Below are 19,919 nucleotides of genomic sequence, written 5' to 3'. Positions count from 1 at the left end.
TGAAAATAACCTGCTTTTCTTTGTAATCAGAGTCCAGCATAACTGTAGGCTTAAATGTTTAGTTGCTTGTATAAAGCTAAGTTACTGCAGAATGCTGACTGCTTCCAATTTTACAGGGTCAGTTCATTTTTGGGGGGTGGGAAGGAAGAAAAGAGACAGGGGACGCAACACAAATCACACTTTAGCAAAATACCAAAATTCCTAGATCCTTAGTAAAGCTTAAAATGCATTTTGACCCTTTAGTAGGCTTTGATAAGTCAGACAAGGAGATTTTTTATGTTCTAATTTCCAGAATTTAAGCCATAAAATTTATATTTTTGTTGATAGATTTAATGATTTGCTAATTGTAAAAAGTGTAAAATTGAGTTTAGGGGACCAATGCCCACACGGAGATTACACTGATTGTGCCTCCAATTGATTCAGGGATTACAAGGAGAGGAAAATCAGCATCAAGGCAAAAGGAGAAGTTTTGGCGGGTTGGAATATCCCTAATGCACCTTCGAGATTGCAGAGGAAGTCCTCGAGAGCAAATCTTACTTATAAATATTAGTGATTTCACTGGGGACATTAGAGTAAAACAATTGCAATGACAAATGTTAATTTGAAATCAAGTGTATGACAGGAGCCAGTTTTATGCCAATTACTGTACACAGTTTAAACCAGGTTATCATACAAGATGAAGATTCTTCATAACAGCTTGGTGGCATACAAAATTTTCAAGGTCATCTTCATAAAAGCAGAAACAAAGCTATGTAAGGCAAGCTATTCAAAGTTTAAATTGACAATTTGCATTGTGGAATCCCAGATAATTTTGCATGTCTGCAGGTTGGCTTGTCTTGATAATTGGGGAAATCCAAATCCATTCTACTAAAGTAAATCTGTGTCCAACAGCTAATCTATCCCTTATTGAAAGCCAGCGTTGAAACATTCAAAATCCTGAAAGAATTCCTAAAATGTTATTGGCACAATTGTTGTTCTTTCTGTATGTTCTAACAGATTGATGTCACAAGCTGAAGAAGTGTGAGGAATAGGATGGACGAAAATCACAGCATAACCAGCAGTCCATTGGTAGCAGTTGGATTAAATAATCTTGACAGTAAAATTTAAACTATGCATCCAAAGATTTTAAAACCTTCAGGCATAATTATAAAATTAAAACACCATAATCAGCCAATCAAGTCACTGATTCCCAATTGCAAATATTACTATAATATGCAGCGTATGAAAGCTCCTATACTATAGTGCCTTCTAGTGGCAAGACTCGCAATTTCCCACTACAAACACAAAATTAGCAGCTGTGGAATTTAGAATGTAATTATTTGTTTACAAAGCAGGAAAATAAAACTGCAATAGCCACGTAAAATCTTAATGCAAAACAACACTAATTTGGGGCAAAAACAATCTGGCAAGAAATCATTTACAACACACTAAAAATCAGAGCAGCACAATGTTCAATTGGCAGAGCTCAGGTAAATCCAGCTCCGTGTCATTCTTCTGCTGCCAACACTCCGCCCCAGCTCCTCTGGTGAACAGTAAGGTGTCGGGACAGAGACAACATAGTCATTAACATGTGGGTGAGAGCAGCAACATATGAACAAAGGTATGTAACTATAAACATTTAATAAAATTACAAAAAAATCCAAACTCGGGGGGGGGGGGGGGGGGGAGGGAGGAAAGAGGAGAGAATAGGGACGAGATTCCTTGAAGTGAATTCTTGCTAGAATATATCATTTACCCAAAATAAAACATTAACTAAAGATTTAGCAAGGCTACAAGCAACATGGACACAGATAAAATAACTCAAATAACCAGAAAGCGAGTTTCACCAAGCCAAAAATCACATTTAAGATTAACTGTGTTGGTTCTTCTATCACCAACCCTTCAATATTTTGTCTGCCCCTTTGCTGCATCTGATCCTTTATTTAACAGTTGCATCTCTTCCATATTTATTACTTATTAGAATATTCTTCTTAACATGACATAAGTTTTTGGCAAGTGAAAAGACACTCGGGCAAATTCCATAAAAATAGAAATCCGACTCGCAGGTAATGATTGGAGCGGCTCCACAGTTGCTAACTTTTAATCGAGGCCTCCAGGTTTACACCAGGAACATGAGCTGCAGCAGCTGGATCTTAACATTGTCTACAAAGATTGCCAGCAGCAAAGGTTAACACATTATTTTTCCTACCTGTGGAACTCCTGCCCAGGCTCTAATGTCATTGCCTGGAACTGTGTTCATTGTACGTATAAATTTAAAGACACAGTTAACCAATACTTGTCGAATCGGGATTCTTGGTGCATACACTTAGTTTCTTTTATACTCCATCAAAGTCAATTTCACGAAAAATCTGTTCTTGTTACAGTTGTCTGTGGACATCACTTTTTTTTTTACAATAAACAAGCAGATCTCTTGGCGTGCTCTCACTGAGTCAGAGGACATGCTGTTTTATCCCACATGTAACATACAATATATTATGATGAGCACTGATTTAGCTTGATTGAATAACTTAAACTGCATTTTTATTACAGAGAATTATAGCATTGGGAGTAATATTTTCAGGCTTGAATTCCATGATTGTGTGCCTATTTGTACATAATGTATTATTTGATAAAGCAAAGAGTATATACTGTAATGGAGATGGTATTATTTTGCTGGTATAGTTTAGATATTTTGAATAAAGGCAATACTGGTCAAAAATGAAGAGACACGTGGAAAAGTAGAGTAAATGATGGGAAGAATTTATGTAGAGATTGTGGGATATGAAAATACGGAGGGTCTGGGATGTCGAGGTATTGGCGGGGAATACATATGATTGAGGGGAACAGGGTGTTGGGGATGGGGTCCTGCTATTGGGTGTCCAGCTCCTCTGTGCTGACAGATCCTGGGGCTGGGCCAGCGCCAATACTGCCAGGCCTCAGAAACTGCCCCACTGAGCCAAGCACAATATTCCAGTTTTTTGGAGGACATGAGGACAGGGCAAGGTCAGCCGGCACCCTGCCTGAGCCCCACCTACTCACCATCTCCTCCCCTTCATTTTTTCCTCTCAAATTTCCCCTTACCATCCTAAGAACATAATTAGGAGCAGGAGTAGGCCATATGGCCCGGTGAGCCCACTCCGCTATGGCTGATCTTTGACCTCAGCTCCACGTTCCTGCCCGATCCCCATATCCCTCGATTCCCCATGAATCCAAAAATGTATCTATTTCAGCATTGCATATACTCAACGACTCGGCATCCACAGCCCTTTGGGGTAGAGAATTCCAAAGATTCACAAACCTCTGAAGAAATTCCTCCTCATCTCAGTCTTAAATGGCCAACCCCTTATCCTGAGACTATGACCCCTAGTTCTAGACTCTCCAGCCAGGGGAAACAACCTCTCAGCATGTCCTCTTCCACCCTCATTTATTTACATTTTTCTCATCTCTCCATTTTCCCAATCCCCTCCTTATCCCAACAGTTGCTTCATTTCCACTCCTGCCCCACTTTCCTTTTCTCCCAAGCAGATGAAAATATACTGTAAGCACAACATGTGCTTTTAAATATGGTGGTGGTTTCCCAGGAAACCACCAAAGAGATGGCACTTGACCAGGAAAGAGAGCAAGATGCAAGCAAAAGCCCGAGGGATAGGCCCAGGAACAAGTGATAAATGGGAGAGGAAGAAGAGGACCAAGTCCAGGAATAGTTGGCAAATGTCAGCGTGGTCACGGGAACCAACGGGGTAAGGGGAGAGGGGTGGTGGTCTGAGAAATGGTGGAACAACACAGGAGTCCCATTAATAATAAAATATTTACTTATAAAATGTAAACATATAGACATAAAAAATAAACTTACTTTAACAGGTGTAGTAGCCGGAAATTGGTCACTACACTGCCACCTATTCTGGAAACAAACCTGGGAGGCAACAGCCTCACCTACCTTCGAGACCAAGCATGGAAGAGTTAAGTAACATCAATGAAAAACAGAAAAGTATGACGAAAGTAGTGACAGATAAAGTGACCCAAGACAGACTGCTATTATAAACGTGACAAAACTGTTACAGGAAGTGTTACACTACATACAGTAAGTGCACAAGATGTATGTGGCATCCCTTCCAGTATTAGATATGTAAACATTTGTTTAGAGCCAACAGGGAATTCTAGCACCAACTTCAAATAATGGTGTGATACCACAAACAATTAAAAAAAAATCCTTTATTCTTCTTGTTATTTTCTGCGCTACAATAAATGTTTGCAATTTCTTTTGAACACTGTTCCTAGTAAATGGATACTGCATATATTCGCAGCCTTTTCCTTCATCAAGGTGAAAAAATTGTAAAAAAAAAGTCATGCGAGTGGTCTTCACTCAATGATCGTTTCACTGTCCTGTACCAAATAGAACGAAACCCTACAAAGAAAACATAATTATACAAATATTAAAAGCACTGTGATCCATTTCAGAAATAAATGTTCCTCATTAATGAAGTTCTGGGTGAGTTGGGGTATTGATAGAACTTCTACAGGAAATGGCTTAGCAATTTTTTTTCCTGATGTCATGGACACAGTATTTGTTACTTCCTAACCACTGCCGGATAATTTATCAACAGTGTTCGCTACTCCCGATTTCCTGGAGTTTTGGTGGTCGTTTCTGAATAAATTCAGGAGCATAACTGCTATGTGGTGAAAGATCCGTTTAACCACATTTTGTCCACATCCTAGCCTTTCAAACCAGTTCAGGGCTTCTTCAATTTCTTTACTGAAGAACAGCTTGACGCAGATTCTCTTCGCTTCCTCTGTGGAAACAAAAATCATGATGTAAGGAAGCATGAATCAAACCATTTGCATGGTCAGGGACATCTCCAGATTAACTCTTGAAATTCAGATAGCAGCTAGAAGCTTGAGGTCATAAAGTAAAACATGTTGAACAAGAGATATATGCACTAATTGGACTGCCAGTGTGGATCAAACGATGAAGGTGAGAAAGTGACTGTGGACTTAAATGACAATTAAAAGAAATCTCAATTCAAGTGTCGATTCATCTGGGATGCATGATGGTTATCATGAGCTTGTTTGCATTTCATCTAGAGTATAACATCTGCTGACACCTTAAACAGTCAAAAAGATCACTCACTACACTGCTTCAATTAATATTTTTCCCCTGGAAAGTTTTTATTTCATGACCTTTGCCTACTTGGAAATGATAGACTGGACCATATAGTCCTGCATGATTTCATTATTTGGAAAACAAGATGGGCCTTAGCACCATGAAGTGACAGGATATGAATTTTTCTTGGTGGTTCCACCATACAGCATAGTTTCTCATCTCAGGCTTTCAAAGAGACATACTTTCCCAGAAAGAGGTAGAAAAATAATAAAAATTACACTGCAAGTGAACCTGGTGGGCGAGGTGCCCACTTGTAGTGGCCAGTTATACAATGGCTTTTACTGAGGCCAGGGAGCAGATCACCAGCTCACACTGTTAGCTGGAGATATGGGGCGTGACTCACAGGAAAACAAACATAACAGAAGATGATTGTTAATTGGAATCGTGTTGGGAATAAAAAGGTCTCATTTATAAGACCGTTTCCATTAATGTAAAGTCAGTTAGTATGCAATGGCAATCAGATGGTGCAAAAAAAGATGTGCTGCAAAGAACTGTCCTACATTAAGAGCAAGCCAACTGTACATAACATTCAAGCATACATTTACAAATATCTTCCCTCACAAATGGAGAGTTGCCACTGTGGTTACCTGCTAATACTAAATTAGTAAATTACATAATGATCAGAAGTATTTCACTGACCAAAAAATTGGGCAGCAATTATAATCAGCTTCTATTGTAAATACGTTTTGCAGTTGCAACTTTGGACTCATTTACTTAGTGCAGCTCAACAGAATTTGCCAAGAAATAATATGCTAAGATCATTTACTCTATAATGGGAGCAAGTGGAAATGGCATTGAAATATTATACTGGTTACAGAATTCTGTTTAAACCAGGTTTGCATTTATTCAGATTCCACTGTATTGTCAAATTAACAAATCTGTCAATGGAATGGCGATTAAGGCAATTCCCTTCGGTTTCATTCCAAGGACAAAATGTGTATGTTTCAGTCAGGAACCAGTTTCCCCAAGAATATCAGATTTAACAAAAAGATTAATGGTCAAATTTATGTAATAATTGATTAAAAATATTAATCTATTAGTTAAATCTAATAAATTTGTTAAAACTTACAAGCAGTTATGTTAAAGCTGTAAAAAGATTCCTCAACTAGTTTCCTCATAACTATATTGAATTTTCAGAATCTATCTGATTCAAGTATTCAACCCTTTGAGAATCTCTTTCTAAAATTTTGCAGTTCTGTTTTATTTTATTTTGGTTATTTCCCCCTCCCTCACTTCTGGAAGGACACTATCACTGGTCATGAGAACAAGAGTCCCCAAACATTAACATTTCCATGGATAATCAGTGCTACAGAAGGAAATGTCCAACCACCCTCCCACCCCCACATACTACTTCCATCTAGGTCCAGCTATACAACAGATTTTGTGCTGATGAACCACGATCTAATGTTAAATCAAAGCAGAATTTGCTGTACGACCATAGTTTACATTAAACAGAGTTTTGAATGAGCTCAAGTTTACAGATGGGAGGCCGACCAGGGGCGCATTGGAACAGTCAAGGCTGGAGGTGAGGAGGAGGATGAGGAGGGATAGTTTACCACGGTCAGTCACATAGGATGTCCTTTGTGACTTTGAGAAGGGTCGTTTCAGTGCTGTGGCAGCGGCGGAGACCTGATTGGAGAGATTCAAACAGGGAGATGGGCATGGATTTGGGAGGCGACAACACGTTCAAGGACTTTGACAAGGAAAGGGAAGTTGGAGATGGGGGTGGTAGTCTGCAAGGACAGAGGGATCAAGGGTGGGTTATTTAAGGTTTTTTTTTTACCATTATGCTTTTCTCAGGAAAGACCTTACTAGTCTGTCAGATATTCTCTAACATTAGAATTTTAAGTGGCAATCAGATGGCGAGTTTAAGCGTGCATACAGAGTTCTAATTTCCATGGTCAAACAGTGGTGCAGTTGGGATAGAACAACTTGATGAGTTTTGCTTGCACCACTCAAAGCAGATACCATGTTAAGCATTTTCTGCATCAGCTACTGTCTCCTTTCTCCCCTCCACCAAGAAAGCCCAATTGTGAATGTCCAGTGGTCCAAACTCAGGTCCCTTAGCAGATCCTTACTACTGGGCCACCCCACTCCAATTCAACTTCCCAGACATTCAGATCAAAGAGGTTTTAAGTACCACATATGGCATTTCAAAAGCTGCAAAAGCACTTTAATTTCTCGAACAGTTAAAGAATTACCAAGCTACCAAGATTAGGTTAATTCTTGTATTTTGAAAGTACTGGCAAAATTACATTTTTGTGGCGGGAGGGGGAAAGGAGGTAATGTTAAAAACAATTTTAAAAGCACTCTAAAATGGTTATACAGTGAATTGGTTTGACCTTCAGTCTTATTCTAATCTAATGCCATCCTCGTTGTTTAATCAGCCAGTAAAGGTCAGAGCTGTATTTAACATTTTAACTATTTTGTACAGCACTGGAAATGCCCTGCAGCAAATCACCATTCCCAACTTTTCAAAATTGACATTCTGTACGATTTTATGCTGATTGATATAAAGAACATAATAGGGATCCATTAATATTCTCTAAATACACCAAAAGACATAACTATGCACCTGATTCAAGTATAAAGTTTCAATGTGCACTCCCTATCCATTCTCATTGTACATATAGCCTCACTAAAGGAGGATTGAGTGCCAAAATCTTGAACGGTAACAGGCAATTTTGAGAAAACATATATGACTGCTTTCTACTGGTTGCAAACTAATTGGAGGAAATTCTACTCAGTGCACTTAGCAAAGTCAACCAAACAAAAGTATGTACAACACATTAAATTCCCTGCTACACAGTGACTCTGATCAAGTACTGGTTCTCTTGGATGAACCACATAAGAATAAGAGCAAAGATGGAGTTAAGTTGAATCTGACCCTTTTGAAAATAGCTAGCAAAAGTGACAGACACAGAACAGAAGTTACCCCACCCTGGGGTGAAGAACAGTTGGCAATAGCAGAAGCTGTTACAGCTGGTGAAAGGAATGCAAGCTATCTGAAAAGGTCTGGTCTTTTGAGCTTTTAACATTTATATTTCCCTCCTTCCCATCAAAAAAAATGCCTGCATTTTCTGCAATCTGTGTTTCATCACCCGCATACTCTTTGCCAACGCCACTGTTAAGTGTACAATTACTTAGCCACCCAGATTTCATTTTTGGCTTTCGCTCAGAACCTTCCCAAGATCTCCTGTATAACAAATTATAAACACAAACTTGTGGATGTAACACTCCATAGAACAGCTCTTTGAAGTAGCACAGCATACTGAATCAATGCTGATTTTTGAACCTTTTCTATGGCAGCACATGCCAACCTAGAAAATTGACAATAGTTAGACAAATGCTTCAAAGAAAGCCAAAAACTCAAAAACAAGAATTTGTGCCTCAAGTCACAAAGACACAAAGTGCAGTGGGACATGGAGTTCTGCAGTTATATTCAATAATTCAATCATTTTTTCTTGTAGGGGGTAAAATCTAAGTACACAATAGCGTAGTTTGTAAGTGTGGTGGATCAAAAAATGACTGAAGGGGGCTAAAGTGACGAAGGCACCAAATTTATTTCGTAGAAGGGTCTTTGGGCATAAACCCCCATAAAATTTAGATTGTTACTTTTATGTGATACACTTTCCAGCATTTTGAAACCTACTTATAATTTCACCTTTCAAGCCAAAAATATTTCTTTCTGGAAGAGTTAGGGATATTTTAAGTACTAAAAAGCATTTGAAATGCAACTTGACAGGGTCCAGTTCTTTTCATTAGAAGGTGGCTTCTTAAGCTGCATTTTGGGAATTATAGTCCAACTGAGTGACAATGCTGTATTCTGGGAGTTGTCATCCAATACCTAGTTGGATTGGATCATTCAGGCAAGCCAGAGATACATAACACGAGTGCGAAGAATGCAAGTTCAGGTGGCAGGGAAAGATGCAGGCCCATGCAGAGGAATCTTCTTGGAAGTGCTGCTAATACACAACAGCTGATTTTATGGGCAAGTTGCTTTTCCCCCAGAATATTTTTTAAATGTATGTTGTAAATGTTATTTTTAAGCTGTATATAGAGTGGCCCACATATTGCAATCCCACATAGAAAAAAACCCAGGCATTTTCCTGGTGGTTGTTGATTGAGCCGTTCCTTCCTATGTAGGTGGTGTTTTGCTGGTTCATATTTAGTCAATGGGATATTTGACAAAAATAGCATAGTTAGTTTAACAGACAATGATTGTCTGAGGCAATCAGTAAAGTACAACATAAACCTCGTGATGCCCTACACACACACACTCTTAAGCCCTATGATACCAGATAATGTGTGTTTATCAGTATCAAACAGTAAAGCAACCAGAAAATGACAACCCTGTTAAAATTCTGCCTGACCAGCATGAACACAAGTTCAACTATTTCTAGAGTAATGTCAGTTTATGAAGACTAAACAGGATTTCTACATCTACAGTCCTGTTGAACATTACGGCCGGGAGTTTCCGCTCGATTGCGCTGGTTTTTTCGGTGCAAATTGCCCAAAATCGGTGCAAAGGATTGTGGAATTTTAAGTGCAAATTGCATTCAGCACAACTTGCGTTGCCACGATCTTTTACGCTAGTTTTAAAAACATTGCGCTAGAAGCAGGCCCCGCCCACGCCTCCAGGTTGCATTAATCACCACTGGGAGTTTCCACTAATTGCGCCCCTTTGTGGGCCTTTGAGGAGGCTCCAAATATTAAGCTGGATCTTTTAGGCACAAGGACACCAATAGGTACATTTTGAATGAATTTTTAAAAAATTTGCTAAGGAACTGACTACTGTGCCCCAATCTAACTAGAAAATAGGTTTGTATATATTTTTTTAAAGTCATTTTCAGTAATTCAAGTCGGGTTACTCACAGGTGATGGATTGACACTGATTTAAAATGCTTATTTTTTGTGATAAAACCATTTTCAGCCATATTAAATCAAACTTTACCAAGTTACCACACAAATATATCAAGGAATATTTTTTAAAGCAACTTTTAAATTAAAAAATTACATTTTAAAAAGCTACCTAATTGCGCTGGTTTCTGTCAAATTTGGCATTCAGCGATATGCAAATGAGTTTGAGCGGAAACTCGGAGGAAGGAAAAAACATTGTGCCCAAACCGGAAACTCTACCCCTCCATATCTGAAATTCTAGGGCCACCAAATATGTGTACTATCATTCACAAATATGTGCAGGATATATAAACAGAAGCAATACATTTTTATTGAGGGGGGGGGGGGGGGGGGCTGGAAATCATGAAGTCTCTTTGGTGACTGGGTAGCAATTAGCCATTGATTTTCAGCTTCTGTTACTTGCACTTAGTAACCATACTACAACATTCCACAACAATTCCGTTCCTCAGACTTTAAGGATCACCTTTCCAAGGCTTTTTATAGTGCACAATTGTCTATTCACTCTAGGGAAGCAGTATTCAAATAAACACATTGCAATCTGTGTCACAACTGTCTCATGGATATCAGACATTTTTTGAGCCTTCTTCCATGAACAGCAGCGAATTATCTGTTGAGGTTACTTTTTTTTTCTTATAAATAAACATAACTCAACAGCAATTTGCAATTGATTCTGAGCTTCTGTTATTTGCACATTATAACATTCTACAAAAAATCAAGTTATTCAAGCTTCAAAGGTTGCCTTTCTAAAGCTTTTCTTTATGGTGTAGGAACAGGAGTGGGCCATTCAGCCCCTCGAGCCTCATCCGCTATTCAATTACGGCATGGCTGATCTGTACCTCAACTCCATTTGCCGACCTTTGTTCCATATCCCTCCCTCACCTAATAAAAATCTATTGATCTCAACCTTGAAAGTTTCAACTTACTCAGCATCCACAGCATTTGAGGAGAGAATTCCACGACCCTGTGTGTGAAAAGGTGCTTCCTGATTTCACTCCTGAATGTCCTAGCTCTAATTTTAAGAATGTGTGTTCTGGGTTCCACCACCAGTTTCTCTGCATCTACTCTATCGAATCCTTCGATCATCTTAAACACCTTAATTAAGTCACCCTCAACCTTCTAATCTCAAGGGAATAACAAGCCAAGTTTATGCAACCTGTCCTTATAACTTAACCGATTAAGCCCAGGTATTATTCTGGTGTGTAATCATCTTCACATTGGAAGGAACCGATAATCAAATAAATGACTGCAGTCTGCAGCACAACTGCCTCATGGATATCAAGCCTTTTCAGGAGTCTTTTTATGTGCAACAGTAGTGATTGTTCTGCTGAAGTAACTTATTGGTTTTTTACATAATTCATTAACAGGCTATGATAGCTTTTGTCTAATCACAGGATAGACTCTTCCACTGCTTAACACCTGGTTAGTAAATATTGATCAGACATTGCGGAGATCAAACAAAATACAGTGCAGCAGATTTTACACACCATGTACAGTGTGAAGAATGGCAGTTCATGACTGAAAAGACAGGTTGCCTCTAATGATATCTATTAACATATTAAAGAGTGTCCAAATATTCATATTAATTTCACAAAGTATTTTATGTAAACAGAATATATAGACAAGTTTTATGTAGTTTTAAAAAGATCTTAAAGATGGATCTAATAATGCACTTGTGACAATTAGAAGGCCTGATTTAATACAATAAAATATTATTCATGAATTGCAATTTGTATTTTCTGTAGTAGACACTATTACTTGATTAGCCAGTACAAATCAAAAATGTTCTGAATATTTTCACTTTACTATCAGTGCTTACCGAGTTTGGTGTGAGAGGTGCAGCTCCAACAACATCAATGAACTGATCTTTTCCTTCCCCCTTAATTTCCTCAGAACTGGTTCCCACAGTTCCCATCTGTCCATCAATGCCAAAACCTTCTGCTGATGCCAAGCTGGTTGTCCCTGCCTTTGCCAGTGCCTCGTATCGATGTCGTAGCATCTGAAGCTCATATTCACAATTGGCATATGCCTGCTTCAGTTCATACAACAGCACCAGATCACTGCGGAGTTCATTGAACATGTGTACAATCTCTTCAGTGGGCATTGGGTTTAGATCTGCAAATCAGTATCAAACAAAACATGTGTAAACACTTTCATAAACATTAAAATAGCAACCTTTCCCACCTAAATATAGTCAAAGACATCACTAAAAAGGCTCTTATAAGATTAGAAATAGTATGGGAATTTGATGCTCTATATCAGAAGTGCAGTACTCTTAGTGGACCTGTATCTGTATTTTAATACAGATTCAATGCTGATAGCATTAACCTTCAGAACTGCATCCACACAGAACTGTGGAAGCCATCTGGAACTCTAATATTGTTTCTCCTCAATTGACTTACTAGGAGCGTAGTAGTGCGCTTGATACATCAGCTTCCCCCCAATATGTTTATCACTATTAATAAAGAATCCCCATAAAAATAGCTGGTACATTAGGATCATCAGTCCATGGCAGGGTATGGACCCATCACCAGAGGTGTTAAACAAAAGTCTTAAGTTTGTTTTTGCATTACAGGAAACTTTCGATTTACCGGCACCTAAATAACCGGAAATCTCGGTTAACCGGCAAAATTCAGAAGTAGGTTTTACTTCATATTGTATTTGCCTTCTTCCACCGATTGCTGTGCAAGGGTGTGGCTGCAGCGGTTGCTAAGCTACAGAGACGCTTGGAACTTGTGGCCATTGTTCTACAGTCAGGGTTTGTTGCTTTATACGGAGCCGTCAGCTCTCCCTGTCTTTTACTATAGCGTTCGGTTATCCGGAATTTTTGATGAACCGGCACCACGTTGGTCCCGTCCGTGCCGGATAAAAAAAAAGTTTCCTGTACTGTACTGCAGTGGTTCAATGGTCTACCTGGACTTGCTCTAGAAGATAAAAACAATCTCTGCAGTTTAATCATTAATTTCTCAAACTATTGCACACTTCAGACTGATATAGCTCAGATTATTCCAAAGCAAAACAGAATTGCACAAAATGTCCTTGACTTGTTAGAAAGGCCTGAAGATATACAAGCAGACAAGTCAAATTGTCAAGAACTCTTGACCTCCAATTAAATTGCCTACTGAGTAGACTTATTGGCCTGGAATTTGCGGTTGTAATGACAGCGAAACTATCAGCGCTCGACATCATTACTGTATAAAACTGACAGCAACTTTTGGCATCCGCACATGCACAGTTAAATGCGGAAATACGGAAGTTGGTGTCAGTGATACTGCTCCTTTCACAGGGCGCGCTGTTGCAGTTTTTGCAGATGCAAATCAATACAGAATCAGTGATTTGACGTGAACTTCAACTTTTTATGCACTATACTCGCTGTAAAAACCACTGAAAATGTTAAGCCTTGTTGAAGGAGGCGTAACTGAGTTTTTAAACAGCATACAAAGTCATAATTACTAATGAACAACCTCTCTAGCCCTGAAAAACTAATTTTACAAGTGTGGAGCATCATTCCCTCAGAACATTTAAAAATTCCATGATTTTTAAAAAAATCAACTTTTATTTTTTTTTTTAAACGTTTGATATTTCAGCTTCTACCGTAATCCCATGCATATGTACCAATCTTTATTTTGCTTTCTGTATAATGATTAAGAAGTGAATTATAAACTGTGCATTTTACATCCTGCTTTGCTGTCTGAGAATTCTTCAATCTGATTGGCTGATCAGCCTGCTTGGTGACTTCACTGTTGCTGGACACCCGATAGATGGCGCCAGATTCAAAGTCATCATTGGAATAGGGGAAAGCGACGGTCTAGAGCCCGCCAAATCTTTGTGGGCAGTGGCGAGCTCCATCCCTTCACCGCTGACCGCAAAATCCAGGCCGTTAGCACCAACTTTCTATTACTCTGAACCAACAATTACTGACCATAAAATACATCTGTATAGAACATGGACTTTACACATGTCCTCATTTCCTATAACACAACCAATAGAGTGCTGCATTTTAATAGTCAGTATGTCCATATTAACCTTCAGTATTGAAAGCCTTTTAAAAAAGTTTCTTAAATGATTTTTTTTCTCCATCGCATACATTTTTCTCAAATCACATTCTACAATAAAAAAGATAATTATGTAGCTTGGCAGCAAGCAGGCCTGCCCTGCTGATTAAATGCAGAGGTCATAGGTTGAAGCATTTTAATCAAAGCATAGAAGCCATTTATTGGTGAAGACTCTCTGGACATAAAAAGGGTGTCATTACATTTTTAATATATTTAAGGAATTGAAGATTTATCTTTAGAACATCTCAAAGATGCAACAAGTTTAAAAGTGTTGCTGGTGACTACCCTTAAAGCCAAACAAGTCATTATTTTGTACATCAATTGTGCAACAAACAATGGATATTTCAATACATGACCCTGCACTCGTGCTTCAAATGGACCACAAACATTTAAAATATAATGCTGACTATAGAACACATACATATACACACACATTGTCTTTTGCCCAAGAAAGAAAATTTCAGAATATTTCTGTCACCTTGTGTCAAGTTTAGTACGACAAGATACAGGGCAAACTTGAGCACATAATCCAGGCTGACGCTTTAGTGCAACATTGAGGTCGTGCTGAATTTCTGAAGATGGCATCTTTCAAATGGACTTAAAATGTCCCATTGCACTATTCAAAAGACCAGTGCTTCAAGCAACATCACCAAAAACAGATTATCTAGTCATTCATTCTGTTGATGTGGGTGCTTGTGTGCAAATTGGCTACTGCGTTTGGGACGTCCTGAGGATGTGAAAAATACTATATAATGCTAGTTATTTCTTTCTGCTGCATCCCAACACAGTGACCTAATCCTAACCTTACAAAAGCTGCTACTTTATCAGTGTGTATTTTTCTATTGAATACATTGCTATCAGGGGGGGAGGAGTGTGAAATATTAGATGAATTAAACATAGTGAGAGAGGAAGTATTAAGGGGTTTAGCAACTTTAAAAGTGGATAAATCTCCAGACCCGGATGAAATGTATCCCAGGCTGTTAAACGAAGCAAAAGATGAAATTGCAGAGGCCCTGACCATTATTTTTCAGTCCTCTCTGGCTTCAGGTGTGGTGTCGGAGGACTGCTAATGTGGTACCCTTGTTTAAAAAGGGAGAAAAGGGTAGACCGAGTAATTACAGGCCAGTCAGCTTAATCTCGGTGGTGGGAAAATTATTGGAAAGAATTCTGAAGGACAGGATAAATCTTCATTTAGAAAGACACGGATAATCAGCACAGATTTGTTAAGGGAAGGTAGTGTCTGACAAACTGGATCGAATTTTTTGAGGAGGTAACAAGGAGGGTAGATAAGGGTAGTACGTTTGATGTAGTGTATATGGACTTTAGCAAGGCTTTTGATAAGATTCCACATGGCAGACTGGTCACGAAATTAAAAGCCCATGGGATCCAGGGCAAAGTGTCAAGTTGGATTCAAAACTGGCTCGGAGACAGGAAGCAGAGGGTAATGGTTGATGGGTGTTTTTGTGACTGGAAGGCTGTTTCCAGTGGGGTTCTGCAGGGCTCAGTACTAGGTCCCTTGCTTTTTGTGGTATATATCAATGATCTAGACTTGAATATAGGGGGTACGATTAAGAAGTTTGCAGATGATACTAAAATCGGCTGTGTGGTTGATACTGAAGAAGGAAGCTGTAGACTCCAGGAAGATATCAATAAATTGGTCAGAACAGTGGCAAATGGAATTCAATCCGGAGAAGTGTGAGGTAATACATTTGGAGAGGGCTAACAAGGAAAGGGAATACACATTAAATGGTAGGACACTGAGTAGTGTAGAAGAACAAAGGGACCTTGGAGTTCATATCCACAAATCCCTGAAGGTAGCAGGCCAGGTTGATAAGGTGGTTAAGACGGCATACGGAATGCTTGCCTTTATTAGCCGTGGCATAGAATACAAGAGCGGGGGGGGGGTTATGCTTCAACTGTATAAAACACTAGTTAGGCCTCAGCTAGAGTACTGCATGCTGTTCTGGTCACCACATTACAGGAAAGATGTGATTGCACTAGAGAGGGTACAGAGGAGATTTACAAGGATGTTGCCAGGAGTAGAGAATCTTAGCTATGAGGAAAGACTGGATAGGCTGGGTTTGTTTTCTTTGGAACAGAGGAGGTTGAGGGGAGACCTTAGAGGTGTATAAAATTATGAGGGGCATAGAAAGGACCTATTTCCCTTAGCAGAGGGGTCAAAAACCAGGGGGCACAGATTTAAAGTACTTGGGGGAAAGTTTAGAGGGGATTTGAGGGGAAATTTCTTCACCCAGAGGGTTGTGGGGGGTCTGGAACTCACTGCCTGAAAGGGTGGTAGAGGCAGGAACCCTAACCACATTTAAAAAGTACTTGGATGTGCACTTGGGATGCTATAACCTGCAGGGCTACGGACCAAGAGCTGGGAAGTGGGATTAGGCTGGATAGCTCTTTGTTGGCCGGCACGGACACGATGGGCCGAAATGGCCTCCTTCCGTGCTGTAACTTTCTATGATTCTATTACATCTTTCCGACTGATTTGTCAAACTATCGGCAGTTTTGTGCTGACCACTAGAAACTGAATTGCCATTGCCTGTGCTGGTTTTACGTAGAACCCGAACCCGAAAAAGAACAGGGAGGAGACTTTCTGTATTTAACCCAGATTCCAGAGGTGAAAGGATAATATGCTTACCACCCAATCCCTTTTTTGGTGTTAAAAAGGTTACTTCAGCTCCAAAAGTGTTGAACAGTAACAGCCACAGATTTCTTATTTTTGATAAATATCTCAAGGTGCATGAATTTGTTTCCGACTGTCCCTTTCCTATACATTAAACAGTCACTGACACAATTTCACTGGTAATATATTGTTCAAAATTCATAGTGTGAGATCAATCTGCACATCTTTTTATAGCAGAAAGTAATCAATAAAATAATCAGGATATCCATTTCTTTGCTTACCAACTCCCAACTCTGTTAGCATCTGTTCAATGGCTTTGATTTTTTTCTGTCCAACTGAGCTAGGCAGTTTCATCTAAATACAGAAAACAAGAGCAATTAACAATCAGACAGCAGGCTCATGAAAACTAGCTTGCTGAAATAATGAAACAAGCACTCAGAGTATTCCATTAGCAAATAACTTGCAGTTTCCTTTAAACTTGATTTTTTCCATTCTAAAATAAAGCTATTTTAACCCTAGCAGATGCAGGTTTAAATCTGGTTTAATAAGGAAGTGATTTACATTCACAATAATCATTGCATGAAGGAAGACAGGGGAAAGTAGTGACTTTTTTGGGGAAAGATTCAGAGATTTCGAACAAAATTACACACAGATAATCACACACGAATACCAACTGATTTGTTTAAAAAAAACTGCTAATCCATTGGCAATGAAAAGATTCCACTACTTCAACTATTCGGCTACTTTACTAATAAGGATGATGATGTTCTATTGCTTGCTACATTTTTACTTTTTCCATCCTAACCCATGTAAAACTTGCATTGTTTTGACCAAACACATGTAAATTTTTTGCCCTGTGCATTTAAGGGGAGATTGTCCCTTTCAGCGTACCCTGGAAGTACATACAGGAAACTTTGGTTTATCCGGAGGTTGTATGTCTGGAAACCTCGATCTACCGGCAGAAATCAGGAGCCGTTTTGTTAGGTTTTTTTTCTTCTCGTGGCTTTTTTTTCTTCTCGTGGCTTTTTTTTCCAACAGTCAAGCTCAGCAAAGTCTCTCTGAGCTACAGAGATGCTTCTAAGGACTGCCGACTGTTTAGAAGCTGTTGCTAAGCAACAGTGTTTGTTGCCAGATACGGAGCTGCAAATCTCCGTATGCTTCAACATTAACTGGTATGTCCAGCAGTTGATAGATCGGCAACAGCTCGGTCCCGTCGGTGCCGGATATAACAAAGTTTCCTGTATTAGGAAACTGTGATTTTTCATCCATTAAAATTAATAGATGGAAAAAAAAAGTGAGGGTGCACAATTTCTTAATTTGTCCTTAAAAAAAGGGAGACTGGAACATATTAAGTGAAATGTTTGGCCTTCGCCTTATTTTGCAATATCCCCCCCAGCCCGCACTTGTATTCTCCCTGTCCAATCTCTTTTAGGTCCCTCTGTGAATCTCTCTGTTTCCAACCAAGGAGACAGAGAAGATGCTTGGTATTAAGAGGTACACGAGAATTACACACATCAACTCAGCATTCCACTCTCTGAGGGGTAGTACCTCTGCCAGAGTGTTAAATCTGGATGTATGCATGAACAGGACACAGACAAAGATTCTAGCATCCAAAAAGGAACCCATACAGGTCTGAATTTCATTTTTAAATTATTGAAGCAACAAGTTGTTTTCAGATAGATGAGCTGTATCTTAATCCCCCCCCCCCCACATATACATATGCAGTGATCGGGAAAGCTTTTGGCAGCATGCAGATTGAGGAGGAGGCTGTTGCATCAACATGCTACCACATAGTAACATGACAGAGTCTCCTAATGTGGCTCCCAGTTCCCTAATGAGCTCCTCTCCTTTGTAACACTAGCCATTACCATTCTTTTGCCCCCGCCCCAATCACCCCTGGTACATTTATAGCACGATTAACGTAGTAAAATGTACCAAGGCACTTCGCAGGAGCGTTATCAAACAAAATATGACACCGAGCCACATAAGGAGATATTAGAGCGATGACCAAAAGCTTGGTCAAAGAGATAGGTTTTAAGGAGTGTCTTAAAGAAAAAGACTTGCATTTATATAGTGCCTTTCACAACCTCAGGATGTCCCAAAGCGCTTTACAGCCAATGAAGTACTTTTGAAGTGTAGTCACTGCTGTAATGTAGGAAACGTGGCAGCCAATTGAGCACAGCAAGCTCCCAAAAACAGCAATGTGATAATGACCAGATAATCTGTTTTTCTGTTATGTTGATTGAGGGATAAATATTGGCTATGGCAAGTTTGAGAGGCAATCTCACCGATTTCAATACTTAAAAGGGTGACATATTTGTTGACAATCACTGGTACATGGTCAGTGCAAGGGATCATTAAACACTGGCTTATTTACAAGATCCTTATGATAGTAGGCGCTGTCTCCATCACTCGACCACTCTCCCTGGCCACCTGTCTGAGGCTGAAGCAGACCGTTCGCAAACTTGGTGTCCTATCTAACCCAGAGATGAGCTTCTGACCCCATATCCGCTCCATCACCAAGACCACCTACTTCCACCTCCATAACATCGCCCATCCCCACCCTGGCCTCAGCTTATCAGCTGCTGAAAACTCTCATCCATGCCTTTGTTACCTCCAGACTCGACTACCTTGGCCAGCCTCCCAACTTGCACCCTCCATAAACTTGAACTCCTCCAAAACTCTGTTGCCTGCATTCTAACCCGCACCAAGCCGCGTCCACCCGCACCAAGCCTCGTCCACCCATTACCCTCGTGCTCGCTGACCTACAATAGCTCCCGGTCTGGCAACGCCTAGATTTTAAAATGTTCATGCTCGTTTTCAAATCCCTCCATGGCCTCGCCCCTCCCCATCTCTGTAACCTCTTCCAGCCCTACAACCCTCTGAGATCTCTGCAGTCCTCCCATTCGGACTCATGTTATTTCCAGTTTGTTTTTTGCGCAACTGTATTTTTTGGTTCCAGAGTTGCAGGTTTGGAGGGAACTGCTGTCGGTTGCATCTATTACTTGTACAACCTTTGGATCTGGATTGACACTAACATTTAATAGTTTAGCATTTTCCACTTGGGCACTTCACTTAACTTTGGAATAAATGTTTCAGTTCCGAGAGCTTGTTTATTTATTTTGCTGAAATCACAGCGATGCAAATGGGAATTTTAAATATTTTAAAAAAA

General features: G+C 39.6%; 1 protein-coding gene across 2 annotated transcripts in view; it reads right to left on the bottom strand.

The window, feature by feature from the left end:
* Positions 1 to 4,176: 4,176 nt before the first annotated feature.
* dmap1 (DNA methyltransferase 1 associated protein 1) overlaps positions 4,177 to 19,919 on the bottom strand; it is an 86,564-nt gene continuing 70,821 nt past the window's right edge. For both annotated transcript variants that reach the window (XM_085983065.1, XM_085983066.1), the window contains exons 9-11: positions 17,029 to 17,101; positions 11,877 to 12,172; positions 4,177 to 4,769 (exon numbers count right to left, since the gene is read on the bottom strand). In XM_085983065.1, the coding sequence (XP_085839191.1) occupies positions 4,710 to 4,769; positions 11,877 to 12,172; positions 17,029 to 17,101 (429 nt within the window). In that variant the 3' untranslated portion in view covers positions 4,177 to 4,709. The remainder of the gene's footprint in view (positions 4,770 to 11,876; positions 12,173 to 17,028; positions 17,102 to 19,919) is intronic.

This window comes from Somniosus microcephalus, chromosome 3 (assembly GCF_052327205.1).
Source record: "Somniosus microcephalus isolate GS21.2 chromosome 3, FLI_Smic_1.0, whole genome shotgun sequence".
In the NCBI taxonomy this organism is placed as follows: Eukaryota; Metazoa; Chordata; class Chondrichthyes; order Squaliformes; family Somniosidae; genus Somniosus; species Somniosus microcephalus.
Note: the sequence above shows the minus strand (reverse complement) of the source record. Positions and strands in the feature narration are given on the sequence as shown.